This window comes from Dendropsophus ebraccatus, chromosome 14 (genome assembly GCF_027789765.1).
Source record: "Dendropsophus ebraccatus isolate aDenEbr1 chromosome 14, aDenEbr1.pat, whole genome shotgun sequence".
NCBI classification, from domain to species: Eukaryota; Metazoa; Chordata; class Amphibia; order Anura; family Hylidae; genus Dendropsophus; species Dendropsophus ebraccatus.
Genome location: NC_091467.1, coordinates 62,658,685 through 62,683,575, shown reverse-complemented (window position 1 = coordinate 62,683,575; position 24,891 = coordinate 62,658,685). Strand labels below are relative to the sequence as shown.

Here is a 24,891-nt window from a genome sequence, read left to right as displayed (position 1 = left end):
GAATATAAACTAATGCTCAAATTTAAAACTTTGCAACATGGTCTCAATATCCATGCCAGCTTCATGTCGGCCTATGTGTGACCTGTTCTGGCTATGAAGACCATTAATTGCTATCAGGTCATTAATCTGACAACAATCAGGTAGCACCAAGAGCTTACCATCCTCTTGTCACGCCTCACCAGCTTTAGTTTATTGACCGGTTGTAAATAGCAGACCCTGTGTATATTGCATTTTGTTATTTTTAAAGTTTCTAAAATCATTTGATGAGATCTGTCTAGTTTGTATATAAGTCTGTGATTTTTTCAGTTTTGTATAACATCATGTCTGACAAAGGGAGCTAGACTCTCGAAAGCTTACAATCAAATATACTCAGTTAGCCTCCAAAAGGTATTGCCTGATTTCTTCTCTATTCTACTTTACTAACACTGTAAGGTGGGATATGTACTTGGTAAATATGGTCCACAGCAAGCGAGCCACAGGCTTTATAGCAAGTCTCTGTTTGACGTATGCAGGCAGCCATGATGGTTGGCAGCGAGTGACTAATCGCTCTTTGGGGTAGCCAGGGGAAGTACGCAGGGAGATTCCTTAGTGGTGGGAGGGCTGGGGGCAGGCAGCAGTTCCATTACTTCCTGTGTGCTCTGATATCTTCTTGTCCGGAAGGTGTTACTAATAGTAAACCAGAGCTGCTGTGTCAACAAGGGGCAGGAAGCAGCTGTACTCTGTGCAGAAATGTGTGAGGAGAAACCAGAAGAGTCAGGACTATCTCACTGTGTCCGGGAACTGCTTGATCCAGATCTAAGAGTAGAAGTCTACAAGTAACCCTATGGGCATGGATCTCACAAGATTCTGAAGGGGAGGATGAGATGCCTCCTCTTGGTTGGCAAAAGTCACAGCAAGAAACCACAGGAAGCGAGCACCGGACATGAAGGAGTGGCAAGTGCTGCTTAGTTTCTCTTTCAATCCTTTATTTTTTTAACTATGGCTGATCTACATGCTGAACTCAAATGTACCATATGCCTAGGGATATTTAAGGACCCTGTAACTCTGAGATGTGGCCACAACTTCTGCCGGGAATGTATTAACCAGGCGTTGGATGCTCAGGTGTCAGGAGTCTATACCTGTCCACAATGCCGGAAAAGATTCCGATCCAGACCTGCCCTGAACAAGAACACAAACCTGAGCAACATTGCGGAGCATTTCCACTCTGCGGAAGACACAGTGGAAGATGGCGACACTTGGGTCTTCTGCAACTACTGTGACTTTTCCGTTCCTGCCATTAAAACCTGTCTGCAATGTGAGATCTCCATGTGTGAGAGACATCTGAAACACCATAACAGGTCAGTGCAGCATACATTACTAGACCCCACCGCTTCCCTGGAGGACAGAAGATGTCCTATCCATCAGAGGCTCCGGGGGTATTATTGCACAGTAGATGACACCTGTATCTGTCTGTCCTGCTCCTTGGGCACAGAACACGGGGAACACCAGGTAGAACCAGTGAATGAGGCCTCAGAGAAGAAGAAGGAGAGGCTGAGAAAGCATCTGGAGACAATGAACTCAAAGGGAGAGGAGACCAAGAGAAAAGTCCAAAATCTGCAAGAGGGCAAGAGAAAAGTGCAAGAAAAGGCAGATGTTGTGACTAAGAGAGTCCATGACCGGTTTTTAGAGGTCAGGAGACAGCTGCTAGTCCTTGAGGAAACTCTTATCAATGACATCGCCTTACAGAAAGAACAGAGTTTGCAATCTCTTACTGATGAGATGGAAGAGTTGGAGAGGGAGCAGGAGGACCTACTGAGGAGTAAACATCACCTGGAGGAGTTGTGTCACACCACCGATCCATTTACTGTTCTACAAGACCCGCAGTCTGGTGCCGGAGGCTTGTGTGGTACCATAGAAGGAGAACCAAGTCGTAGATGGTCAGCCGGTGGTCTGGACGTGCGCCTGCTCTCAAAGACATTAGAGGAAGGACTGTGTGACATCATGCAAGGACTGAACACCTGGTTCTACATGCAGAAACCTGCAGATATATTACTGAATGTGAACACCGCTGCTCCTCACCTTCAGGTATCAGTCGACTGGAGGACTGTGAACCATTTCGACCCCAATCAGGACCCCACTGGAAAAGCAGGAAGATTGGAGGGCAATCGGGTCATAAGCACCAGAAGTTTTTCTTCAGGAAGACATTACTGGAAAGTGGAGGCTGGTGACTCTGGGAACTGGGGGGTTGGGGTGTGTTACCCCACTACAGACATTGGAGGAGACCAGTCAGGCCAGTCATGGTGTCTGCAAAGGTGTGACAATGGGCTCATGGTAGAACACAATGGCAAGGTCATCCAGTTACAGTACAGAACGTCCTGCAACAGTGTAAGGGTCTATCTGGATTACACTGCTGGCCGATTGTCCTTTTACGAACTGAGTTCCCCTGTCAGACACTTGTACACGTTCTCCGCTACCTTCACCGAGCCCCTTCACGCTGCTTTCATGGTACATAATAACTGGTTGAGAATCAGTAAATAAGGTGGCACAATACCCAATCCCCTCGGTGCAGAGTAGACGATATGATTATAACATCATATATCTGATGAGCTGTTGTAATATATGGGCACTGTACGGCACTATTCGTTAAGCACTGTATGGTTTCTTAGTATTGCACTATTATCTAGGTACTATATGTCAGGGGACACTGCTATGCGGGTATGGTGTCATTGCTTACATTGATGGCTGTGTGGTATTCATAGAATATGGGGTAAAGATCTTTGTATATATCCTATAATGTTACGTCAGGGATAATTCCGCTGCAGAGCTGCTATATACTTAGGCCCTATACCCCTAGGGTGTCTACATATGGCTAGAAAATACATCCGGCCACACACATAGACAGTAGACTTGGCTGAACCTGTTGATTCTCGCAGGACCAGTAGAACATCTAATATGTATGGACGCCTCCTTTGGCTGACAGCTGTGTCTATGGCTGGCTTTGCTGCCTCTGGTCTGGTGCCATGATGGGACGTAGATGATACATGTCAATTCTTTGGGCGGACGGTGGAATAAGCTTAAGTCTATGGGACAGGTGGAACTTTAAGCGGAGACCGCCGTGCGGACTCTGCTTGAAATTTCTGCCCGAATTTTGTAGTGTGCGCATAACCCATATACAGACAAGCTGCAGAAATGTTCAGCTATGGATAGTATTGCAGTATCCAGCTCCTTTGCTGTTATGTTGGGTTTGCTGCAGCACGGCCCGTGTCAGTCCGTTATTGCCTATCTGCAAAAATGTTACATTTGCACAGTTTCTAATAATGATTGAATTGCGCTGTATTTTTGTGCTATGTTCTTAACTGTTGGTGAAGGGTTTACACAGAAAGATTATCTGCCAAAGATCTGAAGCCAAAGCCAGAAGCAGACTATAAACAGAGATCAGGTCATAAAGGAAAGCCTGAGATTTCTCATTTTTTCACATCCATTCCTGGCTTTGGCTTCAAATCTTTGGCAGATAATCTGTCAGTTAATCTTTCTGTGTAAATGGACCCAAAGAGTTTGGAACATTACAGAAGATTCTAGAGAATTAGTATAATGAGCTGTCCATAGCTTTGCTGGAGCTCAGGGTTTAGAGTCTGAAGATATTACCAGGGGGTAGTGCTAACTGCATGGTTTAACTCTTCAACTGCCAGTAACATCCTGTAACAGCCTCAAGAACTATAACAAATGTCAAGCTTTTGTACCTTTATCCTGAAGATGTTACCTTGTTCAGTAAAGTTACCATTAGCAACTAAGTGTCTTGGCTTCCATCCACACCTACCAACATCCAGGGCCCCTGAGCCTCCATCAGACAGGATACTGTTACCAGGGTGTAGCTCTTGGGGCATTTACTACACCTGTGCTACCCCCTCACCTCTGCACCGGTCTAAAGATGGCCATACACCAAACTGACAGCTGAACGTTCAGCACGGCCAAGCAGACAGGGGTAAACCGCAGCCAAAGAGTTCTCCATGAACAAGGAGTTCATCTGTTGGTGGTCCTTCGGAAAAGCCCCACATACCTACCGCGAGTGAGTGGGGGGCTTGGCTGACTAAAATATAAGGTGTGTGGGGACCTTAAGGGCGTGCGGGTGCCTAAATCCTCGTGTCATCACAGTGACAGGCTGTAGCACACCACAAGACCAAGATAATAGCTTGATCATATCTAAAGCTTAAATGTTAGTCAGGAATAGTCAACTGCTGGAATAAACACCTACACACGTGGGCATTATGAAGGTGGGACTGTGTAATAGTTTACATACTTCCTCTGCCATAGAAAGAGTATAGAGAGGTTTGAAGGGTTTCCAGCAAAAAGAAACCTAAAGAGTGTCGCTTGCTTTGTGTGAAGGCAGTACTGTGTGGAGTGTTGCTGTTTGCTGCCAGTGGGTAGTGCCCTCATTCACAGTACCACTGGCATCAGTGTGCTAAGTGTTGTGGACGCTGGTGGGAATGCACACCACTGGTTGTGAAGTGAGCCTACAGCACTACTGGCAATTAAAGGAGAAGTCCCACCAATTAAAAAGAAAGCCAGGGGGGTGAGGGAAAGTAATAAACAAGTGGAGATGGATGCGGTACTGAATACTCGACTTTGGTCCTCCTTCACATGGGTAAACAAACTGTAGCAGCACTCCAGCCATTCAATGGTCAAAAAAGTGTGGATTTTATTCCAATACAGCAAGCATGATACAACGTTCCGATCCTCTTTCAGCAGGATGGATGGGGAACTGGTAATTGGTTCTGAAGACCCTAAAATGTCATCCCAGAAAAAAAAAACCCTGAGGAATAGGCAGATGGATGAAGCAAATTTTTACATACAACAGTCAGACAGAGCTACTGAACATAGTATATTACTTTTTATGTAGAGGACTGGAGAGATTTCAGGGTCCTGTATAGATCACAAATGAAGTTTGTAAATGTCCTGCACCATATGCAATTTACCTTCAACTAGTCCTGTGGGCGTTCCTCAGGACTGAACTAGTCACAAAACTAGTTACGCTATGGGAGCAGGGCCGTATTTACCACTAGGCACCCGTGGTCCAGTGCCTAGGGCAGCAGCAGCTGTTAATACGGCCCTGTATGGGAGCGTCGGTGCCCAGGTACCATCAACAATCTGGGCATGAGAGTTTGCTGCAATGCCTTGTGGTGTATTAATGGGTGGAGAGAACATCATCAATGTTAGGGATTTTGAGAATTCAGTCCACAGGAGTAATTAGAACAGTCTTTATTACAAGACATGTTTCGGGATACCAAAACAAAGACAAAGAGAGGTCTGGTGTCCTGAAACGCGTTGTTTCTGAGACTTGGAATAAAGACCTTCTAACTACTCCTGCGGACTCACTGAATTCTCAGAATCCCTAACATCAATGATGCTCTCTTGACCCATAGATACACCCCAGATCACTACACCAATCTTTATATCCCTGTGAGAGTTTCTTTTGCCCTGGATTTTACCTTATAATTTTTCCTTTGGTATGAATGGCTGATTGTTCCCTCTGGTTTTTTTTTGTCATCCTTCCCATATACATAACCAAGCCAAAACTGATCCGGAGCTGTGATATAGTCAGTGACAGTGTGTTGTGTCTCTATGCAGTTATACCACACTGAGCTTCAGTCCTCTTCATCTATCTGTCCTTTCTGTCGTCCATGGTCCGACTCATCCAGGCTCCCCAGCTCTCTATCATTTGCCTGCAGTGTTTGGTGGCCCTCCTGCCCTTTACATATTGTATAATATCAATGACAGAAACCTACGTCTCAGCTACCTTTTCAGAGAAACATATACTCTGTGTAGCCCCCATCCCTCGGGGTGGGGGATTCTTTTTCAACCCAGCACGTATAATGGGCTACAAAAACCATAATTTTTTTCCTCAACTACCACAGGTGCTGTAGACCCCCTTTAGAACAAGCAGTGTGGGTGTCACGGTGGGCTTACCACCATACCACTATGAGCACACCCACTGGTCTACACACTTTATATAATAGGCTAGTTACCACCATGAGCACACCCACTGGTCTCCCCACTTTATATAATAGGCTAGTTACCACCATGAGCACACCCACTGGTCTCCATACTTTATATAATAGGCTAGTTACCACCATGAGCACATCCACTGGTCTCCATACTTTATATAATAGGCCAGTTACCACCATGAGCACATCCACTGGTCTCCATACTTTATATAATAGGCTAGTTACCACTATGAGCACACCCACTGGTCTCCATACTTTATATAATAGGCTAGTTACCACCATGAGCACGACCACTGGTCTCCACAATTTATATAATAGGCTAGTTGCCACCATGAGCACACCCACTGGTCTCCATACTTTATATAATAGGCTAATTACCACCATGAGCACACCCACTGGTCTCCATACTTTATATAATAGGCTAGTTACCACCATGAGCACACCCACTGGTCTCCATACTTTATATAATAGGCTAGTTACCACCATGAGCACACCCACTGGTCTACACACTTTATATAATAGGCTAGGTACCACCATGAGCACACCCACTGGTCTCCATACTTTATATAATAGGCTAGTTACCACCATGAGCACACCCACTGGTATCCATACTTTATATAATAGGCTAGTTATCACAATGAGCTCACCCACTGGTCTACACACTTTATATAATAGGCTAGTTACCACCATGAGCACACCCACTGGTATCCATACTTTATATAATAGGCTAGTTACCACCATGAGCACAACCACTGGTCTCCATACTTTATATAATTTTCTATTTGCCACCATGATCACAGTGTTTGGTGGCCCTCCTGCCCTTTACATATTGTATAATATCAATGACAGAAACCTACGTCTCAGCTACCTTTTCAGAGAAACATATACTCTGTGTAGCCCCCATCCCTCGAGGTGGGGGATTCTTTTTCAACCCAGCACGTATAATAGGCTACAAAAACCATCATTTGTTTCCTCAACTACCACAGGTGCTGTGGACCCCCTTTAGAACAAGCAGTGTGGGTGTCACAGTGGGCTTACCACCATACCCCTATGAGCACACCCACTGGTCTCCATACTTTATATAATAGGCTAGTTACCACCATGAGCACACCCACTGGTCTACACACTTTATATAATAGGCTAGTTACCACCATGAGCACACCCACTGGTCTACACACTTTATATAATAGGCTAGTTACCACCATGAGCTGAGCACACCCACTGGTCTCCATACTTTATATAATAGGCTAGTTACCACCATGAGCACACCCACTGGTCTACACACTTTATATAATAGGCTAGTTACCACCATGAGCACACCCACTGGTATCCAAACTTTATATAATAGGCTAGATACCACCATGAGCACACCCACTGGTCTCCATACTTTATATAATAGGCTAGATACCACCATGAGCACGACCACTGGTCTCCACAATTTATATAATAGGCTAGTTACCACCATGAGCACACCCACTGGTCACCACAATTTATATAATAGGCTAGTTACCACCATGAGCACAACCACTGGTCTCCATACTTTATATAATTGGCTACTTGCCACCATGATCACACACGTACCTTATTTTAACATCAAGGTACTAACATGTAGATTTTTAGCAAGTCATTCAGATTGGCAGGAGGCCAATGTGATAACCTAGAAGTTTGTCACTTTATGATACTCTTTAGGCGCCATCTTCTTGTTGCATACTTAGAATTTCACACAATATAAAGTCTGCAGCTTGGTCTATAAAGTTTATAATTATAAAGATTTCCTCTTCCCTGGTGCGGGGTCAGTTAGTCAGTAGGTTAAAACATAAACTTGATTTTCCTCTTTCTTCTCAGAACAGATACAATAAACTTGGTTATAGCTCTCCTATAGCTCCTCCTGAAGCTTTATGGTTGCTATAAAGCCTAGGTGTGATTGATGGAGAACAGGTCACATACTGGTTGCGACGTTCCCGTCCTTGTTTGTTGATGTCAGAATGGCCGCCATCACCAAAATCTCACAAAAAGACCACTGTGCAACCATTCTAACCAGCAGCTCTGGCACTCCTCCTCCTCCTCCTACAGTGTGCAACGAGAATCAATGACTAATACTAATTGTATACCACAATATCATCAGTATACAGCGTGACGGGTATGTGGCATTAACAATAAAGCAATGAACAATTTTGGGCCTTCTGGGGGCAAATCCCTAAACCCCTTCCTGGCACATCCTGTACACTCCTTACATCCCTCTTCCATCTATCTATTAAACTAACAAATTCTGCTGTCTTCTGCTCTTTCTCCACAAGATGGCGAACTCTGCTGGCAACCGCGTAATTTTCAACACAGCTGACGGTCTGGTGTTCCGTTCTCACAGAGAAAGACACAGGAAAAAAAAAAGGGACGTCTGTGCATTCAGGGCATAACCGCGGGGGAAAACATGCCACATCAGTCCAAAGCCATCTAATTCAGCGAAAAAGTTACGACACAGGAAAACTCTGGACTTTTCCCAGGGACTGGAGAAATCCCGGCTATTATAAGTGGATTTAGCAAATACAGAGACACTTCCTGATTGCAATTATGGCATCTGCTGACTTCAAGTACGGGCAGAATTGCTCCATCTGCCTGGGCATTTACACAGATCCTGTCACCCTGAGGTGTGGGCACAGCTTCTGCCACGGGTGCATTGATCAGGAGCTGAATACCCAGGAGGAATCTGGAGTTTACACCTGTCCTGAATGCAGGAAACGATTTCACGAGAGACCAACATTGCAGAGGAGCATCGGCCTGTGCCACCCCACAGAGTGTGCATCCATGTCCCAGGAGGGCCACGAAGCCCCCGGGATATTCTGCACTTACTGCATCCATTCTCCAGTGCCTGCTGTGAAATCCTGTCTCCTATGTGAAGCTTCTCTATGTGACAGTCACCTCAGGGTCCACAGCAAGTCCCCAGAACACGTCTTATCAGAGCCCACCACTTCTTTTGGAAAGAGAAAATGTTCCACACACAAAAAGATCCTTGAATACTACTGCTCCAAAGACTCTGTGTGCATCTGCGTATCTTGCATCGCTTTTGGAGAACATAAAGGACACTTTGTGGAGCCCATCAATGCTGCTTTCGAGAAGAAGAGGGACCGGCTGATACATTTTTTAGAAAAGTTGACTGTGAAAAAAAGGAGGACAGAGAAACGAGTCAAGAACTTGCAAAAACGAAAGGCTGACGTGCAAGAAAAGGCGGCCTGTGTGACAAAGCAGGTCAATGTCATGTTCAGGGACATTCGGGAACAGCTGGACCATCTGGAGAAGAGAGTCCTCAGCGAAATCTCAAGCTGGGAAGAGCAAGTGTCACACACGGTCTCCAACCTGATCCAGCAGCTGGAGATGAAGAAGGACGAGCTGTCCAGGAAGATGTTCGAGGTGGAGGAGCTGTGTCATATGAGCGACCCCGTGGCTGTCCTACAAGGGAGGGGGTCCATACGAGATGACTTTTATGAGCGGCAGGAGAGAGATGATGAGGACAGAGAGGACAAGAAGATCCACGAGGCTGGAGATCTAGACGAAGGTCTAATTTCTGCCGCCTTACATGCTGGTTTAGCTGATATTATGATGGGCGTCAAGAGAGGGATTTATGTCTCTGAGTCTTTGGATATTTTACTCGATCTGAACACAGCTGGTAACTATGTGATGGTATCCGGGGATCTAAAAACTGTGACATGGTCTGACCTAAACCAGTGTCGTCTAGAAACTTTGGAGAGATTTCAGTACTGCCAGGTAATGAGCACCAGGAGCTTCTTATCTGGACGACATTACTGGGAGGTGGAGACCAGTGAGTCTGGAGACTGGATGATCGGGGTCTGCTACCCCAGTATAGACAGGAAGGGAGTCCAGTCCTATATCGGTAACAACAACAAGTCCTGGGGGCTATGTAAATTTAATAATGAGTATTCAGCCATACATTCCAGCGACGTCAGCCAGATATGTCACTACGTGTCCTCTCAGAGTTTCAGAATATATCTGGATTATGAAGCCGGCCAATTGTCCTTCTATGAGTTACAGGGACCGATAAGACACCTGCACACCTTCTCCGCCATCTTCACCGAGCCTCTTCATGCTGTGTTTTATGTCTGGGGTGACTGGGTAAGAATTAAGAGCTAGAGAATTTAGTGGGGGTCTCCTGACCATGAACCAATAGTCCTTTCTATCCTATTTATGTTGTGTGAGTGGTTGTATAAAGAATTGTAAGAATAGTTATTTATCCCACCATGTGGTACCACCACCAGATAACCAAACACATATATAATAAGACCTTCTGGATCTATATAGGAGGGGATTGAGTGATCCCACCCACCACATAGTGCCACCACCAGATAACTTAACACATATATAATAAGGCCTTATATTTCTAGATAGGAGAGGATGAATTGATCCTACCACATGGTGCCACCACAGATAACCTAACACATAAATAATGAGTTCTTATAGATATAGGGGAAGGATTGATCCTGCCACTTAGTGCCACCACCACATAACACATAAGTACCAAGGCCTTCTGTATACATATAGGAGAGAATTGGTCGGTTCCACTAGATGTTGTATGTGTACGGCCTAGAGGACTCCATACCCGTCCTCCATGATACGTATTACCCAAATGTCAGTAAATATTTCATCTGCTTGGTTGTATAGTGATTTATGCTCTTCTGCTGTTTTGCCCATATTCTCCACCACGTGAATGTTGTCATTGGGTAATATGAGTGACATGACCTTAGTATTGCTCACGTTTGGGCTGCACTTCAGGATTTTGTTGCTTTTTCTGTTCTTCGTGTATTTTATGTCACTGTTCACTGTAGACGATACGCTGCAGGATTATCAGGTTTCGACAGCATTGGAGAATTGTGGCCGCCTTCTATAAAAGCGTTACACCTATCCACAGGTTGTATATAGCATTACAGCTCAGCTTCACTGAAGTGGATGGGGCTAAGCTGCAGTACCAGTACCAGAAAGCAACCACAGGTCTCTTATCCTGGACATCTTGTGACAATAGTCACTAGCTGTAGATGTGACACCTGATGTTCCCAGACAGCCAGAACCTGGCATGTTGACCATCTATACAGGCCACATGACGACCGCTCATCAGCTTTTTCTCCGCATATTGTTGCTGCTTCAGTACACAATGCGACATGATGTCTCAATAAACTGATCATAAATTTTTTGAGAGTAAAGTCATGATATAAATGATCCAGAATCTTGTCTTTTCCTGTTTTATTTGTGCACAGATGACTAAACAGCGGTATTATAAAACCATATCCTGAAATACTCTGTGCTGCTTAGGGACCACTGTGACTACATGTCTCCAATCCTTCCCCTCACCATGACTGACCCTATCACACAATGCCTTCTTCTAACTAACATCCGCGCACTCCTCTCCTAAAATGCTCTGTGCTGCTGGAGAATTGAATTACAACATATATTGCATTTATGTCTCACCACTAGAAGTCATGGCACACAGGACATACGATCAGTCAGTGAGGGTCCGGCTGTAGTGATCCCCTTTGAGTCACAGCAGTGCTTAAAGGGTCGCTCAACTTAAAGGAGAAGTGCAGCAAAAATTTTATCAAAGTGTTGTATTGCCCCCCAAAAGTTATACAAGTAACCAATATACACTTTTTACGGGAAATGCTTATAAAGTGCTTTTTTCCCTGCACTTACTACTGTATCAAGGCTTCACTTCCTGGATAATATGGTGATGTCACTTCCTGGATAACATGGTGATGTCACTTCCTGGATAATATGGTGATGTCACGCCCCGACTCCCAGAGCTGTGTGGCCTGTGGCTGCTGAAGAGGTTGATGGCAGGGGGATGCTCAGTGTCCCTCCAGTGCCCTGTGTCCCTCAGTGTCCCCCTGCCATCATCCTTTCCAGCAGCCACAGCCCGCACAGCTCTGGGAGTCGGGTCGTGACATCACCATGTTATCCAGGAAGTGACATCACCATGTTATCCAGGAAGTGACATCACCATGTTATCCAGAAAGTGAAGCCGTGATGCAGTAGTAAGTTCAGTGGAAAAATCACTTTATAAGCATTTCCCGTAATAAGTGTTTATTGGTGATTTGTATAACTTTTGGGAGGAAATACAATACTTTAATAAAAATTTTTGCCGGACTTCTCCTTTAATTGTACAATCCAAGTGCTCCAGTCCTTTACGGTTTTTCCTGCACTGTGATTTTCCTGCTGCATGGTATGAAATAACATTATAAGGCTGGGTTCACACTACGTATATTTCAGTCAGTATTGTGGTCCTCATATTGCAACCAAAACCAGGAGTGGATTAAAAACACAGAAAGGATCTGTTCACACAATGGTGAAATTGAGTGGATGGCCGCCATATAACAGTAAATAACGGCCATTATTTCAATATAACAGCCGTTGTTTTAAAATAACAGCAAATATTTGCCATTATATGGCGGCCATCCACTCAATTTCAACATTGTGTGAACAGATCCTTTCTGTGTTTTTAATCCACTCCTGGTTTTGGTTGCAATATGAGGACCACAATACTGACTGAAATATACGTAGTGTAAACCCAGTCTAAATCTCCATGATGTTTTCTCTCACTGACTCTTCTGACCAACAGAAGGTGAAGACCCCTCAGCCAACCCAGAATGCACTAGAGCCTGGGGGGTTTCTTCTACTTTCTGAGGGGGGCGCTATAGTGCTGTATACAGTGCAGTAAGGAAATGTCCAGCCACGGTGACTTTTTTATATTGTTACTTTGCTCCTTATTTCCATCATTCTGCCCTCAATACCCCATAATAAGATGTGTGGACAGGGTGGTGAAAATCTGGAGTCACTGGTGGTAAATTCAGCTGATTGGAGATCTGGAAAGGCTCTGCCCCTGTCTGTATAAGGGCTCGTTCACACAGAGCAAAAGCAGCTGAATTTCTGCGCTGAAATTTCAGCCGTTAAAATAGGTGCAGAGCTAATTTCCATTGTGTTGAATGCAGGGCCGGGACAAGGAGTTTTGGTGCCCTAGGCAGAGAAGGCAAATGGCGCCCCCCCCCCCCCCTGAAAAAAGACAAAAAAAAAAACGTATATACTGTATCTGCATAAAAAAGACATGTATACACATTTTTAAACACACTTAGTATGGCATGATCATAAATTAATGTAAATAGTTTTTTCCCCTGTAGCTAGTGCAAACAATAAGAGGTATTTTCGACATCAATAAAGTGCTTCATAACTTTTGATACTCAATACCATTTCGATACTTAATACAGCGCCCTACAACTCCCAACATACCTTCTTGTGCACTACAACCTCCAGCATACCTATTTGTGCACAAGAAGGTATGCTGGGAGTTGTAGTTGTGCAGCAGCAACCTCCCGACACAACAAATCCCAGCATACCTCTTTGTGCATTACAACTCTCAGCATACCTTCTGCTGCTAGGGTCCTAAAACATCCGGGGCACAGACCCTCTGGGTTGCTATAAGTGGGTGATGGGAGAGATCTCTGCACTGACGTTATTTATATAGTGTACATATGTATGCTTATGTGTATACAGGTTTTGTTGTTCATTCCAGTTAGTGTTTGGAATAGTGACTCACAGTTGACATCTTCTCTGATCACAGTTGTTCATTATTCTTTTTCTTTTCCACTCACCCTGAGCCACGATTCCTCTTTGCAGAATCTGCCAGAGAGACACTTTAGGATCCTTGCTCCAACACATATATAGTAATATAGTCCCCTCTGTACTCCTATGTAGTATAGTCCTCTTCTCTACCCCCGCATAGTATTAGACCCCCTCTGTGCCTGTATAAAATATGGACCCCTTCTGTGCACCTGTATACTATAGGCCCCCTGTGCAGCAGTCTCCATATGATATAGAGGCTCCCTGTGCAGCAGTCTCCATAGTATGTGGGCCCCCCGTGCAGCTTCCACATATAGAATAACCCCTCCTGCTGTGCAGCATCCCCATATAATATATGCCCCCGCCCCCCCTCCGTGAAGCATCACCATATAGAATAGGCCTCCCTGATGTGTAGCATCCCCATGTAGAATAGTCCCACTTGATGTGTAGCATTCCTATATAGAAATATAGAATACACACACACACACATACACACACACACACACACACACACACACACACAGTACAGCATTCCCATTTAGAATAAACCCACTTCACACACACACACACACACACACATTGCAGCATTCCTATTTAGAATAAACCCACTTCACACACACACCACGGCTTCCCCCTCATGTACTGTACCACTGCCTCCTCCAACGTTTTTGTGTGGTACTGAATTTGTTGGGTTTCTGCGCTTGCTCTGTTTACCGTGCGTGATCAGGAAGGTGATCATTTTGTAGTATGGACAATAACACTTCAGCTATCAGGGGGATAATTGGGATTGTAGTCATGCAACACTTCAGATATCAGGGGGACGATGGGGATTGTAGTCATGTAACACTTCAGCTATCAATGGGATGATGACGATTGTAGTCATGTAACACAAACTGCTATCAGGGGGATGATGGGGATTGTAGTCATGAAACACACACACCAACTATTAGGGACATGATGGGGGTTGTAGTCATGGAACACCAGCTATAAGCGGATGATGGGGATTGTAGTAATGTAATACACACTTCAGCTATCAGGGGGATGATGGGGATTGTAGTCATGCAACACACTTCAGCTATCAGGGGGATGATGGGGATTGTAGTCATGTAACACACTTCAGCTACCAGGGAGATGATGGTGGTTGTAGTAGTCATATTTACATCCACAATTCTCATACACAGACTGACAGGCACACACACAGCTCACACACAGCTCACACACAGTTCACACACACAGCTCACACACAGTTCACACACAGCTCTCACACACACACACACACACAGCTCACACACAGTTCACACACACAGCTCACACACACACACAGCTCACACACAGTTCACACACAGCTCACACACACACACACACACACACACACAGTTCACACACACAGCTCACACACACACACACACACAACTCACACACAGTTCACACACACACACACAGTTCACACACAGCTCACACAGACACACAGCTCACACACAGTTCACACACACAGCTCACACACACACACAGTTCACACACACAGCTCACATACACAAACACACACAGCTCACACACACACAAACACACACACACACAGTTCACACACACAGCTCACACACACACACAGCTCACACATCTCACACACACAGTTCACACACACACACACACAGCTCAAACACACAGTTCACACACACAGCTCTCTCACACACACACACACACACACACACAGTTCACACACACAGCTCACACACACACACACAGTTCACACACACAGCTCACACACACACTTACAGCTCACACACACAGTTCACACACACAGCTCACACACACACACAGTTCACACACACAGCTCACACACACACTTACAGCTCACACACACAGTTCACACACACAGCTCAAACACACAGTTCACACACACACACAGCTCACACACACACACAGCTCAAACACACAGTTCACACACACACACACACAGCTCAAACACACAGTTCACACACACACACACACACAGCTCAAACACACACACACACACACACACACACACACACACACACACACACACACACACACTTATCATGAGGAAACTTTACTTTCAGCAGCTCCTTGCCTCCTCCTGCTTCCATCTCCTTCCTGGAGCCGGCACCGGGTTCTTCCGCCCCTCCCCCCACCTCCTCTGTGTGCCTGTCTGTCTGTGTATGAGAGCAGAGCAGGAAACATGTGATGTGGAGGGAGCAGGACCCCAGATGGCAGGGTTAGGCAGCCTGTCAGTGCAGCCAGGCAGTAAGTGGTGAGGAGGCCCAGCAGCATATTCACCTTCCTCCCCAGCGTCTTCCTTCTCCTGGAGTCTGAAGGATCCGGAGTAGTAGTCAGGAGGAGGAGCGGCTATGACTGCCGCCGCGGGACTAGAGCCTGCTCCCCCCGCACATGTGAGGTGTGTGTGTGTGTGGGGATTAGATCTTGTGTCCTGCAGAGGGCGCTGCTGGCGGCCAGATCCCGGCCTGCCCATTGGCATGTGAGCCCCACAGCAGCTTCCGAGCTGATGCTGCTGCAGGTGAGGGGGATATGAGGGCGCTGGTGGAATGTGAGCGCGCAGGGGCAGCGCTCGGCAGCCACCAGGAGACAGAATACAGTAGCCAGTAGTTAAAAAAAAAATTCAGAGACCACAATTGCGCCCCCTGTATATTACCACTAGATGGCGCCCTAGGCCATCGCCTACCTTGGCTACCCTTTGTCCCGGCCCTGGTTGAATGGAAATTCTGCTCTGCAGTTCACACGGTGGAATTTCCGCACTGAACTAATCCGCTTTCCGCCAGAAGAATGAACATGTTCATTCTTCCGCTAGCGGAAGCCTATACAAACCAATGGGGCTCTGATTTTCTGTTTCAGCGCGGAATACGAGCGTATTCAGCGCGGAATACAAGCGTAATACAAGCAGAAATTACGCGCTGAATCAGCGCGGAAAAGGGGAAAAAAGGGGGGAGGAGGATTCTAGTATATATTCTGGTATAGTCTAGTTTACTCGCCAAATACTCGCTGAATTTCTCGAGTATTCAGCGCTGAATTTGTCAAGAGCTGATTACGAGCTGAACACTTTCCTAGCGTTAACAGCAAACACCTGATTGTGTGTGCAGATGGCAGAACCTTCCAGAGGGTCAGAAGGAAGTAGTGGTGGGTTTAGGGTATATTCACACGAACGGGCTCGCAGCGAGATTCTCGCTGCGAGCCCGGCAGGTCCTGGCAGTTCCCATACACTACATACTTGCTGCGGTCTAAACGAGTGTGTTGCCCAGCCGCAGCCACTGATTGGCCGGGCGGGAGAGCAGGACGCCGGATCCGTGCAGCAAGGACAGGTAAAGTATGCTTACAGCGGGGGAGCCGGGCGGGAGCAGAAGGGGTTAAGGGCGGTATAATTACATACTCGCTGCGGTCGTTTAGACCGCAGCAAGTATGTAGTGTATGGTAACTGCCAGGACCTGCCGGGCTCGCAGCGAGAATCTCGCTGCTAGCCCGTTCGTGTGAATATACCCTTACACAGAGAGATTTATCTGACAGATCTTAAGGGTACAAACACACACGGCATATACGCTCCGTATTTACTGCTGCGATACGCAGTAGATACGCAGCAGATTAGATCTAAATAACTGAACACAGTATCAAATCTGCTGCGTGTGTTTGTACCCGTAGGGTACAAACCCACTTGACGTATTTGCGTGAATCAGTCTTAAAAATAAGCAGGCAAAACGCAGGTTGGCTTTATACAATTGTTCTGCGTTAAAATACGCAATGGCGTATTTTTGAAGCGTGAAGCTTGTTGTTAGCAAAGCATCAGTTGTTAACAACCTGTGCGAAAAACGCATGTAGCTTCACGCTTCAAAAATACGCAATTGCGTATTTTAACGCAGAACAATTGTATAAAGCCAACCTGCGTTTTGCCTGCTTATTCTTAAGACTGATTCACGCAGCAAATACGTCAAGTGGGTTTGTACCCTTAAAGCCAAAACCAGGAACAGATTATAAACAGGGATCAGGTCATAAAGAAAAGACTGGGATCTATCCTCTTTTCAATTCCATTCCTGGCTTTGGCTTCCAAAATCTGTCAGATAAATCTTTCTGTGTAAACACACCCTAAGATGCTTGATTGTTACATAGTAGCAACTAAAGGGCTCTCAAACTTTAAAGAATGAGATTCTTTGCTCTGAGGAAACCATGATGGAACTTTGTGGCCTCCATTCTAATGTCTGGAGGTAACCAGGCACTGCCCATCAACTGCCCCATATGATCCTTACAGCCATGAGGAGACCAGACCCTGCCCATCTCCTGCCCCATACCATCCCTACAGTGAGGAGGAGACCGGGCACTGCCATCACATGCCCTATACCATCCCTACAGTGAAGAGGAGATCAGGCCCTGCCCATCTCCTGCCCCATACCATCCCTACAGTGAGGAGACCAGACCAGGGGCGTAACTACCACTATAGCAGCCATAGCGGCTGCTATGGGGCCCGCCGCATCAGGGGGCCCCATGGCCTGCTCCTGCAATACACAGGGCCCCCTGAGCCGTCATCTTTTGCAGCACCGGGTGGCCCTGCTGGTCTCCTGGGTTTTGCAAATGTCCCTTTAACTGCAAGCACTCCTGACCAGAGCTAGCAGTTATATAGCTATGACTTCACTTGACCGTTTAGTGGTCAGTCGGGGGGGGGGGGGGGCCCAATCAAAAGTTTGCTGTGGGGCCCAGCCATTTCTAGTTACGCCCCTGGACCAGACCCTGCCTGTCACCTGTCCCCTACCATCCCTACAGTGAAGCCTGGTGGGGGCAACATCATGTGTGGGTGGGGGGTGGTCAGGAAGACTGGTCAGAGTGGAGGGAAAGTTGAATGGAGCACAGAGATATTTTTTGCTAAAAAACAGATTCAGAGCACTCTGAACCTCAGACTGGGCAATGACCCTGAGCACACAACCAGGACCACACAGAATCTGCTCAGAGACAACTTTGTAAATGTCCTGGAGGTGTCTGGTCAGAGCCCTGACCCCAATGGGACATCTCTGGAGACCTGACAATGGCGTCACCTGATGGACCCCATCCAACCTGAGAGAGCGAGAGAGGACCTGCAGATAAGAATGCCTGGACATCCCCAAATCCAAATGTGAACCTTGTGGCCTCATAGCCAAGAAGACTAGAGGCCGAGTCAGTGCCAGATTGGCTTCACCTAGTAAACGCTCCAAATACCGATGGTGATGGCGGATTCTGGTTTTCCCATTTCAATAAATTAGCAAAGATTTCTACCATTGCTCCCAGCTTTGTGTTACTATGTTCTAAAGAGTAGAAACAAGTAATATTTATAATTTGTGGGCAGATTGTAGCCTCTCGCCCAAGCTTGGACATTTATGGTACTTTTTTCTGTCTCTTAGCCACATCAATCCGACCTAAAGGGAATTTTCACCTTCAAGATACTTTGTTATTTTCCTTAAGGGAACATTTCCTTGTTTTATTCTTATGGTGGTTTTACACGGAGCGATAATTCGCCCAATCGCACGATTAACAATTTTGAATGAGCAATTTTTTTTTATAACGATCGGCGTTTAGACGGAACGATACATCGTACGGAATATTCGTTTTGCGATCGCTTAAGCCTATCTCACACATAGGGGAAATCGTTGAACGAAAATGAACGATTTTTCGCTCGTCGCTTGATCGTGCGCTGCGTTTACACGTACGATTATCGTTCCAATTCGACCGTTATCGTGCAAATTCGAACTTTACATCGTTCCATGTAAAACCACCATTACTTGTTCTCGTTAGGGTGAGATGACGGTCTCATGGAAGCCCCTATCAGGGTATCATGTAGCCTGGACAAGCTTTCTCCTGTATGGGTTATTATACCATCAAGGTGCCCCAAATCTGAGCCGCATTGTTACCTTAATATAACTCACTACCTGAATAATGACACCTCCCAGGCTGATCCCTATGTAGGGATCTGGCCTCCTCAGATAATAAGGAATCAGCACGGCTTGTATCTCAGCTATGGGGCCTCATCCCATGCCTCTGCCTGGGGTTAAGGTGAAGAAGCAGCTTCTGAGGTTCTGCCTGATGGTTTTGCAGCCCATTAATCTCAGATAAAAAAATAAATTCAAATTAAAAAATAATTTCCCCAATAATTTGCAGAAAAAGAGAAAGGAGAAAAAAGAAGGGAGGAGTCAGGAACCAGGCAGCAGGGACAAGTCAAGACAGTGAGCCCTGACGCTAAACCCACCAACTGTCCCTACCTACTTGCCTCAAACGGCCCTAGGCAGCCGTGGACAGCCACGAAGGCGGTCCCTGCACTAGTATAGGTGCACAAAGAACAAGACCAAACACAATAAAGAATAGTAAACAGCCCGGGTCACAACAATCAGGCAGCAAAAGTACAAAATCAGGATCCAATAGGTGTAGTCAAGGTACAGGCAATATGGTCAGGGGCAGGCAGCAAGCAAGGGAGGGAGGTCAAAGATACAAAGGCAAAGATCAGGAGATGTAAAGAAACAGAAGACACTAGAAGGCAGAGACAAAGTCAATAACCAGCAATGAGTGCACAGACTGGGGTTAGTTATATAGGAGGCCAGGGCTCTGGTCCAGAACACAATTGGACCATCCCCCTGATCGCTGCAGCCATAGTGCACACCACACACACACACACACACACACACACAGCCTGCTGCGGCCATAGCACACATACACACAGCCTGCTGCAGCCATAGTGTGCACACACAGCCTGCTGTAGTCATAGCACACATACACAGCCTGCTGCAGCCATAGCACACACACGCACACACAGCTGCAGCCATAGAACACTGAAGAAAATTACACAATCTTCTTCCAGAGAGAAAACACCAAACTGAGGACAGAGGTTACAGCTACAGTACTTATGTCTGCTCCTCCTCCTCTATATTACACAGGATATCTTCATATTACACTGCTTCTCATATACAGTCATCAGGCATCCAGGAAGAGAACAGCACAGATCTCCACCCACACAATGGACTCTTCCAGCTCAGAAACAAACTGCCAAAGTGACCGACAACTTTTCCATGACCCCCCTTATGTAATAGGGCCAGTGTCTTATTACTGATATATTCCCTGACCACCCTTATGTAATAGGGCCAGTGTCCTATTACTGATATATTCCCCGACCACCCTTATGTAATAGAGCCAGTGTCCTATTACTGATATATTCCCGACCCCCCCCCTTATGTAATAGGGCCAGTGTCCTATTAGAATGTTGCTTATAGTATACATTCATGAGCAAAATTCATATCAAAATTCAATTCTAAATTTTTTAAAGATTTTTTTTAAGCTGGAGTCGGAGTAGGTAAAGAAGGAAAATAAGTCTTTTCAGGAAGGAGGATGAGAGAGAGTACAGCGGACAGTGCAGAAGAAAGGAGGATGAGAGAGAGTACAGAGGGGAGTGCAGAAGGGAGGAGGATGAGAGAGAGTACAGAGGGGAGTGCAGAAGGAAGGAGGATGAGAGAGAGTACAGAGGAGAGTGCAGAAGAAGGGAGGATGAGAGAGAGTACAGAGGGGAGTGCAGAAGGGAGGAGGATGAGAGAGAGTACAGAGGGGAGTGCAGAAGGAAGGAGGATGAGAGAGTACAGAGGAGAGTGCAGAAGGAAGGAGGATGAGAGAGAGTACAGAAGAGTGCAGAAGGAAGGGAGGATGAGAGAGTAGAGGGGAGTGCAGAAGGAGGGAGGATGAGAGAGAGTACAGAGGGGAGTGCAGAAGGAAGGAGGATGAGAGAGAGTACAGAAGAGAGTGCAGAAGGAAGGGAGGATGAGAGAGTAGAGGGGAGTGCAGAAGGAGGGAGGATGAGAGAGAGTACAGAGGGGAGTGCAGAAGGAAGGAGGATGAGAGAGAGTACAGATGGGAGTGCAGAAGGAAGGGAGGATGAGACAGAGTAGAGGGGAGTGCAGAAGGAGGGAGGATGAGAGAGAGTACAGAGGAGAGTGCAGAAGGAAGGAAGATGAGAGAGAGTACAGAGGAGAGTGCAGAAGGGAGGAGGATGAGAGAGAGTACAGAGGAGAGTGCAGAAGGAAGGAGGATGAGAGTACAGAGGAGAGTGCAGAAGGAAGGAGGATGAGAGAGAGTACAGATGGGAGTGCAGAAGGAAGGGAGGATGAGACAGAGTAGAGGGGAGTGCAGAAGGAGGGAGGATGAGAGAGAGTACAGAGGGGAGTGCAGAAGGAAGGAGGATGAGAGAGAGTACAGAGGGGAGTGCAGAAGGGAGGAGGATGAGAGAGAGTACAGAGGGGAGTGCAGAAGAAGGGAGGAGGATGAGAGAGTACAGAGGAGAGTGAAGAAGAGGGGAGGATGAGAGAGAGTACAGCGGAGAGTGCAGAAGGGAGGAGGATGAGAGAGAGTACAGAGGGGAGTGCAGAAGGAAGGAGGATGAGAGAGAGTACAGAGGGGAGTGCAGAAGGAAGGAGGATGAGAGAGAGTACAGAGGAGAGTGCAGAAGGAAGGAGGATGAGAGAGAGTACAGAGGAGAGTGCAGAAGGGAGGATGAGAGAGAGTACAGAGGGGAGTGCAGAAGGAAGGAAGATGAGAGAGAGTACAGAGGAGAGTGCAGAAGGGAGGAGGATGAGAGAGAGTACAGAGGAGAGTGCAGAAGGGAGGAGGATGAGAGAGAGTACAGAGGAGAGTGCAGAAGGAAGGAGGATGAGAGAGAGTACAGAGGGGAGTGCAGAAGGGAGGAGGATGAGAGAGTACAGAGGGGAGTGCAGAAGGAAGGAGGATGAGAGAGAGTACAGAGGGGAGTGCAGAAGGAAGGAGGATGAGAGAGAGTACAGAGGGGAGTGCAGAAGGAAGGAGGATGAGAGAGAGTACAGAGGGGAGTGCAGAAGGAAGGAGGATGAGAGAGAGTACAGAGGAGAGTGCAGAAGGAAGGAGGATGAGAGAGTACAGAGGAGAGTGCAGAAGGAAGGAGGATGAGAGAGTACAGAGTGGAGTGCATAAGAGAGGAGGATGAGAGAGAGTACAGAGGAGAGTGCAGAAGGAAGGAGGATGAGAGAGAGTATGGAGGGGAGTGCAAAAGGAAGGAGGATGAGAGAGAGTACAGAGGGGAGTGCAGAAGGAAGGAGGATGAGAGAGAGTACGGAGGAGAGTGCAGAAGAGAGGAGGATGAGAGAGAGTACAGAGGGGAGTGCAGAAGGAAGGAGGATGAGAGAGAGTACAGAGGAGAGTGCAGAAGAAAGGAGGATGAGAGAGAGTACAGAGGAGAGTGCAGAAGAAAGGAGGATGAGAGAGTACAGAGGAGAGTGCAGAAGGAAGGAGGATGAGAAAGAGTACAGAGGGGAGTGCAGAAGGAAGGAGGATGAGAGAGAGTACGGAGGGGAGTGCAGAAGAAGGGAGGATGAGAGAGAGTACGGAGGGGAGTGCAGAAGAAGGGAGGATGAGAGAGAGTACAGAGGGGAGTGCAGAAGAAGGGAGGATGAGAGAGAGTACAGAGGGGAGTGCAGAAGGGAGGAGGATGAGAGAGAGTACAGAGGGGAGTGCAGAAGGGAGGAGGATGAGAGAGAGTACAGAGGAGAGTGCAGAAGGAAGTAGGATGAGAGAGAGTACAGAAGGGAGTGCAGAAGGAAGGAGGATGAGAGAGTACAGAGGGGAGTGCAGAAGGAAGGAGGATGAGAGAGAGTACAGAGGAGAGTGCAGAAGGAAGGAGGATGAGAGAGAGTACAGAGGGGAGTGCAGAAGGGAGGAGGATGAGAGAGTACAGAGGAGAGTGCAGAAGGGAGGAGGATGAGAGAGTACAGAGGGGAGTGCAGAAGGAAGGAGGATGAGAGAGAGTACAGAGGGGAGTGCAGAAGGGAGGAGGATGAGAGAGAGTACGGAGGGGAGTGCAGAAGGAAGGAGGATGAGAGAGAGTACAGAGGGGAGTGCAGAAGGAAGGAGGATGAGAGTACAGAGGGGAGTGCAGAAGAAGGGAGGAGGATGAGAGAGTACAGAGGAGAGTGAAGAAGAGGGGAGGATGAGAGAGAGTACAGCGGAGAGTGCAGAAGGGAGGAGGATGAGAGAGAGTACAGAGGGGAGTGCAGAAGGAAGGAGGATGAGAGAGAGTACAGAGGGGAGTGCAGAAGGAAGGAGGATGAGAGAGAGTACAGAGGAGAGTGCAGAAGGAAGGAGGATGAGAGAGAGTACAGAGGAGAGTGCAGAAGGGAGGATGAGAGAGAGTACAGAGGGGAGTGCAGAAGGAAGGAAGATGAGAGAGAGTACAGAGGAGAGTGCAGAAGGGAGGAGGATGAGAGAGAGTACAGAGGAGAGTGCAGAAGGGAGGAGGATGAGAGAGAGTACAGAGGAGAGTGCAGAAGGAAGGAGGATGAGAGAGAGTACAGAGGGGAGTGCAGAAGGGAGGAGGATGAGAGAGTACAGAGGGGAGTGCAGAAGGAAGGAGGATGAGAGAGAGTACAGAGGGGAGTGCAGAAGGAAGGAGGATGAGAGAGAGTACAGAGGGGAGTGCAGAAGGAAGGAGGATGAGAGAGAGTACAGAGGGGAGTGCAGAAGGAAGGAGGATGAGAGAGAGTACAGAGGAGAGTGCAGAAGGAAGGAGGATGAGAGAGTACAGAGGAGAGTGCAGAAGGAAGGAGGATGAGAGAGTACAGAGTGGAGTGCATAAGAGAGGAGGATGAGAGAGAGTACAGAGGAGAGTGCAGAAGGAAGGAGGATGAGAGAGAGTATGGAGGGGAGTGCAAAAGGAAGGAGGATGAGAGAGAGTACAGAGGGGAGTGCAGGAGGAAGGAGGATGAGAGAGAGTACGGAGGAGAGTGCAGAAGAGAGGAGGATGAGAGAGAGTACGGAGGGGAGTGCAGAAGGAAGGAGGATGAGAGAGAGTACAGAGGAGAGTGCAGAAGAAAGGAGGATGAGAGAGAGTACAGAGGAGAGTGCAGAAGGAAGTAGGATGAGAGAGAGTACAGAAGGGAGTGCAGAAGGAAGGAGGATGAGAGAGTACAGAGGGGAGTGCAGAAGGAAGGAGGATGAGAGAGAGTACAGAGGAGAGTGCAGAAGGAAGGAGGATGAGAGAGAGTACAGAGGGGAGTGCAGAAGGAAGGAGGATGAGAGAGAGTACAGAGGAGAGTGCAGAAGGAAGGAGGATGAGAGAGAGTACAGAGGGGAGTGCAGAAGGGAGGAGGATGAGAGAGTACAGAGGAGAGTGCAGAAGGGAGGAGGATGAGAGAGTACAGAGGGGAGTGCAGAAGGAAGGAGGATGAGAGAGAGTACAGAGGGGAGTGCAGAAGGAAGGAGGATGAGAGAGAGTACGGAGGGGAGTGCAGAAGGAAGGAGGATGAGA

General features: G+C 47.1%; 1 protein-coding gene across 1 annotated transcript; it reads left to right on the top strand.

Moving 5' to 3' along the window:
* Positions 1-628: 628 nt before the first annotated feature.
* LOC138771895 (uncharacterized) lies at positions 629-11,176 on the top strand. The gene is made up of 3 exons (XM_069951897.1): positions 629-2,509; positions 2,739-2,746; positions 8,520-11,176. Exons 1-3 carry the CDS (start codon positions 979-981, stop codon positions 10,122-10,124), a joined length of 3,144 nt encoding a protein of 1,047 aa, XP_069807998.1. The 5' UTR covers positions 629-978; the 3' UTR covers positions 10,125-11,176.
* Positions 11,177-24,891: the final 13,715 nt, after the last annotated feature.

Bases quoted from the DNA above. Each gene is read 5' to 3' on its own strand.
- LOC138771895 (XM_069951897.1), top strand. From the start codon at position 979: ATGGCTGATCTACATGCTGAACTCAAATGTACCATATGCCTAGGGATA.